General features: G+C 53.9%; 1 protein-coding gene across 1 annotated transcript; it reads left to right on the top strand.

Annotated features, from left to right (window-relative positions):
* The first annotated feature begins 893 nt into the window (after window positions 1-893).
* On the top strand, window positions 894-12725 carry LOC132334046 (mitochondrial fission factor homolog A-like). The gene is made up of 7 exons (XM_059859757.1): window positions 894-1010; window positions 4441-4636; window positions 5136-5284; window positions 6016-6104; window positions 6670-6831; window positions 9815-9893; window positions 10936-12725. The coding sequence occupies exons 2-7, from the start codon at window positions 4441-4443 to the stop codon at window positions 11065-11067; spliced, it is 807 nt and encodes a 268-aa protein (XP_059715740.1). The 5' UTR covers window positions 894-1010; the 3' UTR covers window positions 11068-12725.
* Window positions 12726-12766: the final 41 nt, after the last annotated feature.

The following is a 12766-nucleotide window of genomic DNA, read 5'->3' as shown; positions in this document are numbered from 1 at the left end:
ACTTCACCTGGCCATGTGGTGAGCTCTGAGAAACCTGAAAGGGTGTCCTGCGAGCCCCGAGCTGCCGGCAGGTGAGATGCAGAAAGGTTTTCTGAGGGTCTTTGAGGGGATTGAGGTGCACAGGTTGTCCTGCCGTCCTCTGTGCACTCCTAAACCCCTTAAATAATCCCCTTTAAATAGCAAGACTAGGGCAGCGGGGGATTTATTTTAAGTCGTTTCAAACCCAGATTTTACGGTCAGGTCTTGGGCCCTGTCCCCATTCAAAAGTGTTTAAAACTGCCGTTAATGCCGAAGGGATCATTTATCTCTGCGGAGGGCAGAGATTAGCTCCGGCACAGGGCGGCCCGGGGCTGTGCTGGGCCGGGGGCTGCGGGGAGCGGGCTTTGCCCGGGGGTGGGGACATGGGGAAAGGTCCTGGCTTTGCTTCTACCCCTGGCGACAGCAATCCCTGCGTTCTGGCACGTGGCTGAGCAGGGCTGGGGACAGGAGAGCTGCCGGGGGAGGTGGCACCAGGAGGAATCGCAACGTGTTAATCACCTGCTGCGGCTTTAAGCGAGGAGGGAGCGGCTGGGCACCGGGGGCAGGGCTGGACACCGGGGACTGGGCTGGACACCGGGGGCAGGGCTGGGCACCGGGGGCTGGGCTGGGCACCGGGGGCAGGGCTGGACACCGGGGACTGGGCTGGACACCGGGGGCTGGGCTGGACACCCGGGGCTGGGCTGGGCACCGGGGGCAGGGCTGGCCACCGGGGGCTGGGCTGGACACTGGAGGCAGGGCTGGGCACCGGGAGCTGGGCTGGGCACCGGGGACAGGGCTGGACACCGGGGGCTGGGCTGGGCACCGGGGGCAGGGCTGGGCACCGGGGGCTGGGCTCATTACCGGGGGCCGGGCTCATTACCGGGGGCCGGGCTAATTACCGGGGGGCCGGGCTGTCCCGGCCGGCACCGCCCCGCCCCGTCCCGTCCCGGCTGTTTACAGGTCCGACACGTTGCGTCGGTCTGCGCTGCACAGTAAGTGTCCCGTGTCCCTCCCCGGCCCGCAGGGTCCCCCTTGTCCGCTCGCTCGGGGCTCTGCGGGCGGCTGCAGCGACCCCGGGGCAGGGCCGGGATGTCCCCAGGGCCGGGAGGGCGTGGGACCCCCCTGTGCCGTGTGTCCCCGCAGCCATGCCGGGGCAGAGGGCTCCCCCCGAGCCGGGTGAGAGCCCTGCCGTGCCCGTGCCCCTCTCTGCTGGGACAGGGGTGCCCCCGAGCCGCAGGGCAGAGCTGGGAGCAAGCCCCCTGCCCCCTCCAGCTCCCCAGCCCGAACGGGGCGTGCTGCACCAGGCTGGCCCCCGCCTGGCTCGTTTGGGGTGTCCCGGGCTGGAGAGGGACAGAGAGAGGGAGGTTGTGGGGTTTCCCTCCCCAGGGCAGGTTTTCCTGGCTTGCAGGATTTAAAGCTGCTCTGGTTTAGTGAGCCGGAAATTCCCTGTCGCTGCAAATCCAAGCAGAAGTGCCAGAGGAGAGGCTGAGCCTCTCCAGGCGAGTGGGGCGTGCTTGGCAAGAGCTCGAAAATGCCCTAAAGAAAGTTAAAGGAGGAAATCCAGCACTTAAGCATTTCGTTCTTATGAGTTTTGACAGCTGATATTTTTCCCCCCCTTTCTTAATAGCTTAGTCTCAGAGCCTGCTCCTCACCCCCTCCCATCCCTCTGTTCCTTGGGAGCTGCATTGGTTTCACAGGTGATTGGAAAATGAACAGCTCTGCCCTCTCCAGATTTACTGTTATTAATATGAGCTGGTTTCCCAGAGAACAGGCTGGGAATGCAGCGCAGGCTGTTGGCTCCTCTGCAGCACCACAGATGTGAAGGAGATTCCTGGTGCTCTCCATGGCTTTGTATCCTGGCTGGGGTGTGAGGCAGGTCTCCTGTGGGACTGACACATTCTGGGACCACCCCAGGGATTACTGTCCTGTTTCTGAATAGGGGGTGCCTGCAAAAATCCAGTTTCTTTGGAGTTTTGGGAGAAGCAAAACAAGTTTATTTGGGGTTTTGGGAGTGTATGTGAGAGGAGACCCGTGGGTTGGGGCTGGCCAGGGTGGTGGGGATGGTGTGGGGCCCCCACAGTGCCTCCAGGATAGACCCAGTGCAGGACAGGGATGCAGTGTCTGCAAGGAGGGAATCACCACTGCTGGTGCTGGGCAAATCCCTGCAAAATTAAAAGGTTTTTAATGGCAGAGGAGGAGGGAGCAGCACGAGGTGAGTGATCACTGGAAGTGCTGGTTGTGGCAGTGCAGAGCTGGTTCTGCCACCCTCCTGTACCCAGAGTGTCAAGGCCTGGCAGCTGCAGGGGACAGGTCCCATATCCTTCCCTATTTCCTTCTGCTCCTCTACCCTGGGTGAAATCCTAAAGGGTTGCAGGGGGCTGGGGAAGGTGAGGGGGTCCAAAGTGCCCTGAGGGGTGTGGTGGGCAGCCCTGGCTGCTGCTGGCCCCTCTCACAGTGGATATTTTTTTTTTCCTAGAAGCAAAGAAGGACCTTTTGGGGCACGCTGAGATCAAAAGGTGCCAGCAAGGAGGGTGCAGGATGCTGTGCATGCATGTCTGGAGTGCCTGGGCAGCACTGGGATTAGGCTGGGTTCTTCCAGCCTCAGCAGCTCTTGCTTGTTGGGGTTTTCTCCTCAGCTGCAGCTTTTTGGGAAAGAGTAAAGAGTGCATGTGCTGGGAGCCAGGAAGGTGACTTTTGGGGCTCCTCTCCCAAAAGTGTACATTGATTGCCCTGTGCTTGTGTGGCTCGGTGAAAGTCTTGGGACATTGTGGCCCCAGAGCACTTCTCAAAACCCTGGGAGTTGGCCAAAGGGAAACTGAGGCACAGGGCCACTGAGTTTGCTGAAAGCCCCAGGTAGTGTCTGTGTCCCATTGTGGGAAGTGGATTTATAGAAAATTCTTAAAGCTCACTGTGATAACACCTAGCGTTAAGAAAAAACATCCAAAGAAAACATAGAGAAAAAAGATTTACCCATCATACAGGGACAACTTAAGGTGTATTGTAATTAAGAAATAGTTAACTTCTGATTATAATAGCATAAATTATAACATCTGTATTGTCTCACCCTTCACATAAGACTAAAAATAGAATAAAAGTTTTTATATCGCCTCGCATCTCTAAATAAAAAAAAAAATCTAATCCAACATCCCATGTCCTGGTCCTGCTGTCAGCTGCTCCCAGGAGAACTGGGGCTGTGTCCCTACTTGGTCCCTGTCTGGAAGAAAGCTGAGTTGGGGGCTCTGCTCTGAGCTGAGGAAGGGGATGTGTGGTTTTCTTCCCCTCTGGGAGGGTGGTTCAGCATCTGGCAGCTGTGCTCAGGGCAGAGTCCATCCTTGCTGGATGTGAGTTACCTGAGGAGTGCTGGATCAGAGAGGGAATGGGGTATGGCCCTGGGGATACTGCAGTGAACGTGTGTGGAGAGAAAAGCTGAGCACCAAAGCCTTTCCTGTGGTAACCTGGAAGCCCATCACCAAAAAAGTTTTGCTTTTAGAAAACTTCATTTTTCCTCAAAGGTGTATGTGAACACAAAAATGTGATCCCAGCCCTCCAGAAAATGTTACTTCTGGATGGAAAATAATTTTTTCCACTAGCACTGAACTGTGTGCTGAGCCTTTTCTTTGCTATCAGTGGAGGCAGTGGGTGCTAAGCTCATCCATGGCTCCCAGGACTCCTTATCCTGCCAGCTGGTCACTGTGGGACATCCCCTTGTCCCAGACCACTCCTGCAAGTCTGTCTTTTGGCTTGTTTCTGCCTGTGTTTCAGCTGTCTTGCAGCATGTTGTGTTGTGCAGGAAGAGCTGTCCCTGTTGTCACTTTTGGAAGTGCTGCTCCTGTTGCCACTTTGCAGCTTTCTTTCCCTCTGTGTGAAACCCCAGGACACCTGAGGACACCTGCAAAGATGTGTGCTGCAGCAGACCTCTCCTTAGGGGTAGAAATGAGCCAAGGCACAGACTCTCACTTAATAACATGAAAAGGGGCCCAGTTTATTCTTCACAGCTTAGCCATCCTGAGTGACTACAGCAAACTCCTGCTGTTGGCTTCTGTGACAGACTCTGCTGGCTGTTCCTGCTGGAATATGACTGCAAGTGTTTCTTTGCTGCCTCTGACCACAGGCTTTCACCTGGCTCAACTGTGACTGCAGGCTCTAATTTTATCAGACCCAGACTGACCTCACAGCAGATCTTTTGTAGCAGCAACTCTCTTCCTTGTTTTGCTCTTCTTTGTGTCTCTCTGGATTATTCCTTCTTCCTCAAGGCCCTCTTTCTCCAGGCTCTTCCTAACCATCCAACCCACCCTTTTATGACCCTTCTCTGTATTAATCACAGCTGTGACCCATTCAGGGCAAGGCTGTTCTCTGGGAATTAGTCCAGCTGTGACTTTCCAGAGGTGAAGTCCCTTGTAATCCCTCCTTCTTCACCCCCAGATGTGGCCACTCTGGGGACTGGACCTGAACCGGGTGCGCTGTGACCTGCTCTTCACAGAGGCCATCAACCAGAGGATGCAGGTTCCCAGCAGGCTGAAGGTGGCAGAGAGCTGCAGCCCTGGGGACAGGGGGACAGTGGCAGAGGATGTCCCTGCGTCCTTGCGGATGCACATCCCTGAGAGGATTTCTCTGGCAGGTAAAGCCCTGGGTTTCTTCTGGGGTGGGGAACAACATCCCAGGGAGTAGAACCCCTGTATAAACTCCCCTTTGCTTTGCTAGAGGAGAGGATGGGGGCAGATTATGCAGGCAGTTCTCTTCAGGAATGCAGGGCAGGGGGGTGGATGGCTCGGGGAGAGGTGGGCAAAGGTCACCAGCAGAAGTCTGGAGGGGCCTTAATTCCAACAGGTGAGGAGCAAAATGTGGAGGCATCTCTCTCCATGTCTCTTGAAGTTCCCTCTTGGCCTTTGGTAGGGTCCCTGCTTTGGGATGCAGGATGTTTGGCCCTGTCTTTGGCAAGCAGCTCTGAAACCTTGCTGTCCTGAAGCAGTGGCTCTGCCTCTCTGGGCTGCCCAAAAAACCCAGGGTGTGGTGTTCATCTGGCACTAAACACAGGCTTGGCTCTCCACGTGGGTGCATCTCTCTTCCCTCTCCAGAGATTCAGGTTGGCTTAATTCTTCCCTCTCTCCTTCCTATAGAGGTATCAGACACCGGTTTGAGGCCAGTGCTGTTGACCCAGCCAAGGAAGGTCCCCTCTGTTGTGGTGCACGTGTCCCCAGACCCCTGTGGGGACGTCCCTTTCTTGCCCCCAGCCAGCAGAGCCAGCGCCCAGCGACGCAAGCGATCGGTACCGTAGGGGCAGGGACGGGCTGCTGGGGTGGGAAGGGGAGCAGTCCCAAATTTGGGGTTCTCCAGAGAGCTGGTATCACCCCAAGCCAGGATTCATCTTCCAGGAGGCCCTAGGAGTGAGGGGCTGGGGATGGTGGGATCTCTTTGTGACCCAGGGCCAGTGCACACCTGTGTGCTGGGACCTTGATCCAGCCACATCTCCTGCTGCATTTTGTGGGCAGGGGGTAGGCTGAGGTGGCTGCAGTCCCACCACTGGCTGCTGCTGCTGCTACTTTTTAAGTCCTGTTTTCCTTACTGATGAAGTATGAGGCAGAGCTGGTTCATTTCAGCAGTGTAAAGGGTTCTGGGGTCAGAGTCAAAAGCAGATTTTAGCCTTGTGTGAGAACCTTTCAAAGAGAGGTCCCAGGCATGGGCAGGCAAAGACTTGTTTTGGCTGCTGGAGCTGCTGTTCTGCCTCCTCAAGTGCTTCAACCTCCCTGAAATCTGAGAGCTGCTCCTGGGTGGGTTAGGTTGAGGGTTTTTGATCTGGCTAGAGTTCAGCTCAGCAGGCTCGTGCTGGGGACCCTCTCTCTGCTCTGGGCACGTCTCCCCACCTGCAGCAGCATCACCAGGCTCCTGTAGAGCTCCCACTGAGTGCTCTCCCCGTGCTGATGGGCCCCTGCAGCCCATCAGCTGGGCACCAGGCTGGGCTCAGCCCTGTGCTGACGTGGTTGTGTTCCATTCCCACAGGGCCACCACAGCAGCAGGGCACGGAGGGACAGGACCCAGAGTGACAGTGCCCAGCTGGCCTTGCACAGCCCAGGACAGCACCATGAGGGGTGAGCACGGGCCCAGAGTCACCCAGGGCGGGTGGGGAGCAGCATCTCCTCTCACTGGGCTGTTTTGGAGCTCTCTGGTGTGGGTGTCCTGGGAGGGGCAGGGGGGATCTCAATCAGGGCAATGCAGCGCCTGGCAGGTCCTGCTCATCCATGAGAGGAACGTGGCCTTTGGTGCCAGAGATGTTTGTGCTGGGCAGCTTTGAAGGCACCTGTGCTGTTCCCCAGGCCTCTGCTCATGGCCTTGGGCTCCAGAGCCTCTGCAGTGGGGAAGTTGTCTGTGAGCTGGTCCTGGAGCGGGGACTGCTGTCCCACTTGAAGCCCAGAGCTGCCCTGGGTGGCAGGAGAGCAGCGTGGCACACAGCTGTGCTTGGCTTTGGAGAAATCAGGTGGCCCTCTGAGCCTGGGGGCTGCTGGAGAGGGTTCTCCCAGCTGACGCCCTCTGGGTGCCAGTGGCATTGCCCAGGGATTTTGGAGCTGCTGAAGGGATGAGGGGCAGTGCCTCGTGCCAGGCTGTGCCCTGCTGTGTGAGACAGGGAGTGACAGGCGTGATTCTGTGTGCACCCAGGCCAGACTCCTGTCCCCTGCCTGCTCCCAGTGCCCCACTGCCCCTCTTCACAGAGGCAGGCAGGATCTACTCCATGCAGAACATCTTCCAGACCATGTACCTCCTGGGCCAGGTGCTCTTCCACCGTGTCCAGGACTCTCTGCGGGAGCCGGCGCCGTGCAGGTGACTTGTCCTGAGCCAGCTCTCTGTCACCCTGCAGGGGCTGGCCTGGGCCTTGCTGGGGCTCTGTAAGCTCTGGGCTGCAGGATGCTCCTGCATGGCTGCCTTGCACTTCCTTTCTCACGTGTCCTGTGTGCCAGCTCTGGGTGCCAGGCCTTGGAGAGCCTCACTAACCCAGCCTTGAGTCTGCTGCTCAGCTTAACCCCAGTCCCTGGGCACCCTGAGTGCCCCCGTGCTGCTGTGGCGTTCCTGGGGGTTTGCTGCTAAGCAAGGACTGATTTTTCTGTGTGCTTTGGAGAGTGGTGTGGGAAGGGAATGAAAACCCAGAGCAGATGGCCTGACCCAGGGGCTGTCCCTGAGACACCTTGGGCTGTGTCTTGGTCACTGTTAATCAGCCTTTCCATGAACTCATCCTGCAGCCAGTGCCCTGGCCAGGCTGTGGTGTCCCTTTGTGCTCCCTGGAGCAGCTGTGCAGTGGCCTCAGTCCCTCCAGATGTGCTGGAGGAACCATCTCCACCAGCCTCATCTGTGCTGGAGGAACCATCTCTACCAGCCTCATCTGTGCTGCTACAGTGAATTCTCTTTGCTCAAAGACATCCTTGCAGCCTTAAGGTGTCCCCACTGCTCTAAGGCTGCTGAGCACCTGGAGGAACATCTAAATACTTCTCATTCTCCTTGAGCAAAGCCTCCAGGCAGAAAGGGAGGAGAACCAGCATCCATCATCACATCCATCCTCGGGGGCACGTCCTGCCTTCCCTCCCCAGCTGCCTGCTGCTTGCTGAGGATCCAAAGTCATGTCTCTGCTCTTAAAAACTGGAGGCTGAGGCTGTCTTCAAACATCATTTTCATTTCTTAATGACCAAGAGATCTGGTTAGTGGCTGCAAAAGACCTTCTCCCTTCTCCCTCCAGCACTGGGGCCATGGTAGCCTGCAGAGCTGCTGTGATGCAGTGGGGTCACTCTGGGGCTTCTCCCCAGGCCTCAATCTCCCTTTGAAAGCAGCCACCCTCAAACACCTCTTCTTAGTGCTTTACATCCCTTCAGATGCAGACATCCCTTCAGTATGACAGCTTTGTACCCCTGTGCAACAGTAAAAAAACCCAAAAAGACTGTGCTGACTTGTTTGTCCTGAAATTTTAGCAAAGTCTGGTCTCAGACAGAGCCTGGAATATCTGTCTGACAGTGACCTCTTGAAGGGTATGAGTCACCAGAAGGCAATTTCTAGTCTCTACTTTAAAGGGTGTCTACCTGTATCAACTGGGATTTTGAGTGAAAAGCTGCAGGATGTGTCCTTTTTTCATGGTTCTCTACTGGGGAAAACTGCATTTTCTTTCTGTTGTGACTGTCATTTTGAGTGCAGCTACACTTTGTGCAGGTATTATCTCACAAATGGAGTTTCAGACAGGGATTCAGTGAATCTCCACATGCTCTTCTGGCTTGTCTTCAGTGAGATCAGCATCATGTAGCAAAGAGAGATAAACACCCTCTCCTCCCCAGGGCTCCAGGGAGTGGGGTTAGGGGCTTGTTAACCCTTAGGGGATCAGTGAGTGCCTCTGTGAGTTATTGGTGCGCACAGGGGAGTTTTGGTGATAGAACAGCTGACTGTGGGCTAGCCTGTGATGGCAGGAATTTGTATTTTTCTCACTATGGATCTGCTTTATTTTGTGATTCAGTGGTGTGGACCATGCAGTGAGGCTGTGCCTCCAGGGGCTGCCCTGGAGATCAGTGGTCTGTGCTGCCTCTGCCAGTGCAGCAGCTCATTCCAGTAAGGGCCCCTGTGTTTCCAGGGAGGCAAGAAAGTGCTGAACATTGTGGTTGCTTGTTTATGTTTCAAATTGCAGGTAAAATGTGCTATAAGAGCAAAAAGTGACAGCTCCCTCCAGCTGATGGCAGCTTCCTCACCTGCTGATGCAGACAGGATCACCCCTCCACTTCAGCCCTGTCCTGTGTCACCTGCTTACCTGGCTGCCTCTAGAGATGTTTTACCCAGCCCTCAGTGAACTCCTGGCACTACAGAGGATGGGTGCTTAGCAGAAATGTTTTCTCTCTGTTGCACCTCTGAAGAAATACAAGCATGTGTTTCCTGTTACCTGTCCTGGCACGTGCTGTCTGTCTGTCTGGCCCCTTTGGGTGCATGCAGGAGGGGTACCAATGTGCATGGGGGGGTTCAGGAGAGATGAGTGCATGCTGTGCAGGGGCTGTTTGCTTTCTCCTGCTGCAGCACAGCCTGGGCACACACTCCCTGCATTGTGGTGTTGTGAGGTGAGAGAGGAGAATTGGACTCCATGTTCTCAGAAGGCATATTATATTATATTATATTATATTATATTATATTATATTATATTATATTATATTATATTATATTATATTATATTATATTATATTATATTATATTATATTATATTATATTATATTATATTATATTATATTATATTATATCATATCATATCATATCATATCATATCATATCATATCATATCATATCATATCATATCATATCATATCATATCATTACATTACATGATATGATATGATATGATATGATATTATATTATTACATTAATTACATTCTATTATATTAATTACATTATATTACATTCTAAAACTATTCTAAAGAAAGAGAAAAGGATACATCAGAAGGCTAGAAAAGAATGATAATGAAAGCTCGTGACAGACTCCTCAGAGTCTGACACAGCTGATGGTGATTGGCCATTAATTAAAAACAATTCACATGGAACCAATCAAAGATGCACCTGCTGGGAAACGATCTCCAGACCACATTCCCAAGCAATCAGATAATTATTGTTTTCATTCTTTTCTGAGGCCTCTCAGCTTCCCAGGAGAAGCAATCCTGGTGAAGGGATTTTTCAGAAAATATGATGGTGACACTGCCTGGCTCAGCTCCCTGTGGCAGTGCTGCATTTGTGGGGGTCAGCTGCACCCCACGAGCAGCTCTGGCCCCCCTGCATCTCTGCTTTCCTCCCCAGCTCGCAGGAGCCCACCCCAGCTGCAGAGAGCACCTTGGAGGAGGCCGCTGTGACAGAGGTGGCAGCAATGAGAAGGCAGGTGAGATGGGGGAAGGGCTGTGAATGTTTGCTGGGAAAGCCACAGGGGATGGGTGAGGAGGCTGCAGGGGCAGCTGCTCAGTCCTGGTGGGCTGCTGCTGCCACCCTGGTCCTGCCTTCAGGAGAGGGCTTTCATGTGTGTTATCCATCGAGCTCCTGCCCCGGGGGGCTGCAGGACCCAGCCAGACCCCTCTGGTGGCAGTGAGAGGGGCTCAGGTGCTCTCTGATGGGAAGAATCTTCCTGAAGCATCTGCTGCAGACCCGAGGTGCTGCTGCCACTCCTCCCACACAAAGGTAGCTTCTGCTTTAGAGAAGGAGGACCTGAAGTGTTGGGGAAGGTGAAACAGGAAAGCCTTATAAATATGATTGCCTGGCAAAAGATTTTGAGAATATGGAAACTATGAGATAGAAATGAAAGCAGCTCTGAGATACCTTAGTTACTGAACACCTGGAAAACATTGGCATGGCCATTGTTGAAACAATACCCTCTGCTTGCAGACAGCTCCAAGGGGCAGAGCAGACCCTGCTGGCCTGGCAGAAGGGCCCAAAGAGGAGTTTTTGGGGTTTCAAATGTAACACAGTGTGGTAATGTAATGATTCTTATAGGCTGTATGTAAATGCTCTAGGATTTGTATCTTGTGTTAGATTGGTTAGTGAGAATTGGAATATTCAACAGAGAAGAAGATTTATGGTATTGGAACAGGAACTTCTCTCTCTTTTACTCTTTTGTCCTCTCTCTTTTGCTCTCTCTCATCCTCTTTACCACGCTCTTGCCTTCTTTCTCTTTGCCCCTCTCTTTACCTCTCTCTCCCTCTTTGGGGCTGCTCTGAGCTGTGGCTGGCAGCTCCCAGCAGGGCCCTGCACCCAGGCCCTTGGCAATAACCCACAAGTTCCAAGCCCGGGCTTCAGAGATCTGTGTCTCTGTCCATCCTGACCATCCCACCCCTGCCCCTCCTACACTGAAGGAGCAGAGCTCCCAGCTGTGCCTCCCTTGCTGTGCCGTGCCCCTGGGTGCTGACAGTGCCCCTCTGCTTCCCTTGCAGCTGGCCAGGATCTCGGGGAGGCTGCGTGTGCTGGAGGAGCAGTGCCACGCCTGGAGACAGAAGGAGGCCCTGGTGTACTCTGTGATGATCTCTGCTTGCCTCATCAACACCTGGCTCTGGCTCAGAAGATGACAGCCCGTGCCCAGCTCCCCTGCTCACCTGGCAGGGGGGTTGAGGGCAGGGAGAGGAGCATTTCTCGTGTACTTGCCAGCAGTGAAACTTTTTTTTTCTTGACTAGGACTGCTTTCTGCACTGTGGGCCCTCAAGAATGTGTGTCCTTTGTCCTTCAGGCCTTGGTGACAGTGGGGGTGCGAGAAGCTGCTGTGAAGAGCTGGTGGCTGGCACAGGAGGTGTCTGTCCTGTGCAGTTGCTCTCAGGCTGCCAGAGGAGATGCAAACCTGAGGAGCTGGGTGTTTGTGGGTGTGAGGTCCTGTTACAGTCACAGCCTGGCCACATCCCACCTTGGAGATCTCAACTCTGACCCCATGAAACTTCTCAGCCAGCTGCTGTGGTCTATTCCTCACCTTCTGTAGAGTGACTGAGTGCTTCTAAACTTCTGCTGGGTTTTCTTTTCTTCCTCCTGCTTGGTGCAGGTGGTGCTGCCAGTCTCCTGTGCCACAGCCCCTCTTCCAGGAGTGGAGCTGGAGGGGCCAGGAGCTCCCATCCCTGCAGCCACAGCAGGTTTGCAGATGTTCACATGTGAGAGCCTTGCTGACATCTGGGCTTATCCAGGGGCTTGGCTCTTTCCCAGAGAGATTTACATGGGAAACCTGCCCATGGTGACTCTCTGGGTTATAAAACCTCAGAGCAACAGCAATAGCACCAAACAGGTCAGGGAAAATAGATATTTGTTAGGCTCCCCGTGGCAGAGGGGAGTGGAGGAGTGTCTCTCCCAGGTCTTGCTGCCAAGCTGCAACTTCAGTGATGGTGCAAGAACATGGGTGAGGGGAATTCCTGACCCACATGCTCTTCAGCTGTGAACAAGCTCAGTTTAACAGCTTTTCTGTTTGTTCCCTTCTCCAGAGTTTATTAACACTTGATTCTGAGGTGACTTTGAGATGTTTTTGGTGGTTCATCCAGCACATCTGCTAGAGTTGTGCATGCAGGCCCTGGGGGCAGGTTTTGGCAAGGCTTAACAGGACCTCTCTGTGTCACCTGTACCTAATTATAGCTGGATCTACATGTCATCCAGATGTCCCAGTAGCTTATTTACAGACATCAGTGCTCGGGTGTTTTCTGCTTGACACCGCACCAAGCGGCCGTGACTGTAAATCTGGCAGCTGGACAGGGACTAATAAATATCTGTCCCCAAGAAACTGCAGCTCTGAGCCTGGGGCTGATTGCTGAGCTGAGGAGAGTGTTGGGATTTACACCAGAGCCAGGGTGCTGTGCTGTGGCAGGGGGGTGTGCAGGGTGGGTGGCTCCTGTGCCAGGGTCACCAGAGGACCTTGCATGGCTGTTCTGTGTAAGGGGGTGTGAGTGGGGCCAGGAAATGAGGTAAATTGTCTGGTTTCTCTCCTTTGAGAGGTGTTAATGTGTTTTGGAGGAAGCTTGTGTTTGGGGTTTATTTTTGGGTGAGAAGGGATGACTTTGGGAAGGCACACCACCTTCAAAGTGTGGCTTGAAGGTGTTTGGAGGAGAGGTGGCCAAACTGGATGTGTTCTCATGGGCTAGTAGCTGTCAGGTTGTGGAAGATACAATATGACTTCTATGTAAGGCAAAAATGCTGGTGTAAATCTGGAAACACTGACCACAAAATGCTTATTTTAATAAACTCTTTGTGTTCTTGATGTGTTTATTTTCTGTGGAGTCTGGTGCTGATGTCCCAGTA

Source organism: Haemorhous mexicanus, chromosome 14 (genome assembly GCF_027477595.1).
Source record: "Haemorhous mexicanus isolate bHaeMex1 chromosome 14, bHaeMex1.pri, whole genome shotgun sequence".
NCBI classification, from domain to species: domain Eukaryota; kingdom Metazoa; phylum Chordata; class Aves; order Passeriformes; family Fringillidae; genus Haemorhous; species Haemorhous mexicanus.
This window is presented reverse-complemented; position numbering and strand designations above follow the sequence as displayed.

Coding starts and splice junctions, on each gene's coding strand:
- LOC132334046 (XM_059859757.1), top strand. CDS start 4,441: ATGTGGCCACTCTGGGGACTGGACCTGAACCGGGTGCGCTGTGACCTG. Junction 4,637..5,135: donor TGAGAGGATTTCTCTGGCAG/GTAAAGCCCTGG, acceptor TCCTTCCTATAG/AGGTATCAGACACCGGTTTG. Junction 5,285..6,015: donor CCCAGCGACGCAAGCGATCG/GTACCGTAGGGG, acceptor CCATTCCCACAG/GGCCACCACAGCAGCAGGGC.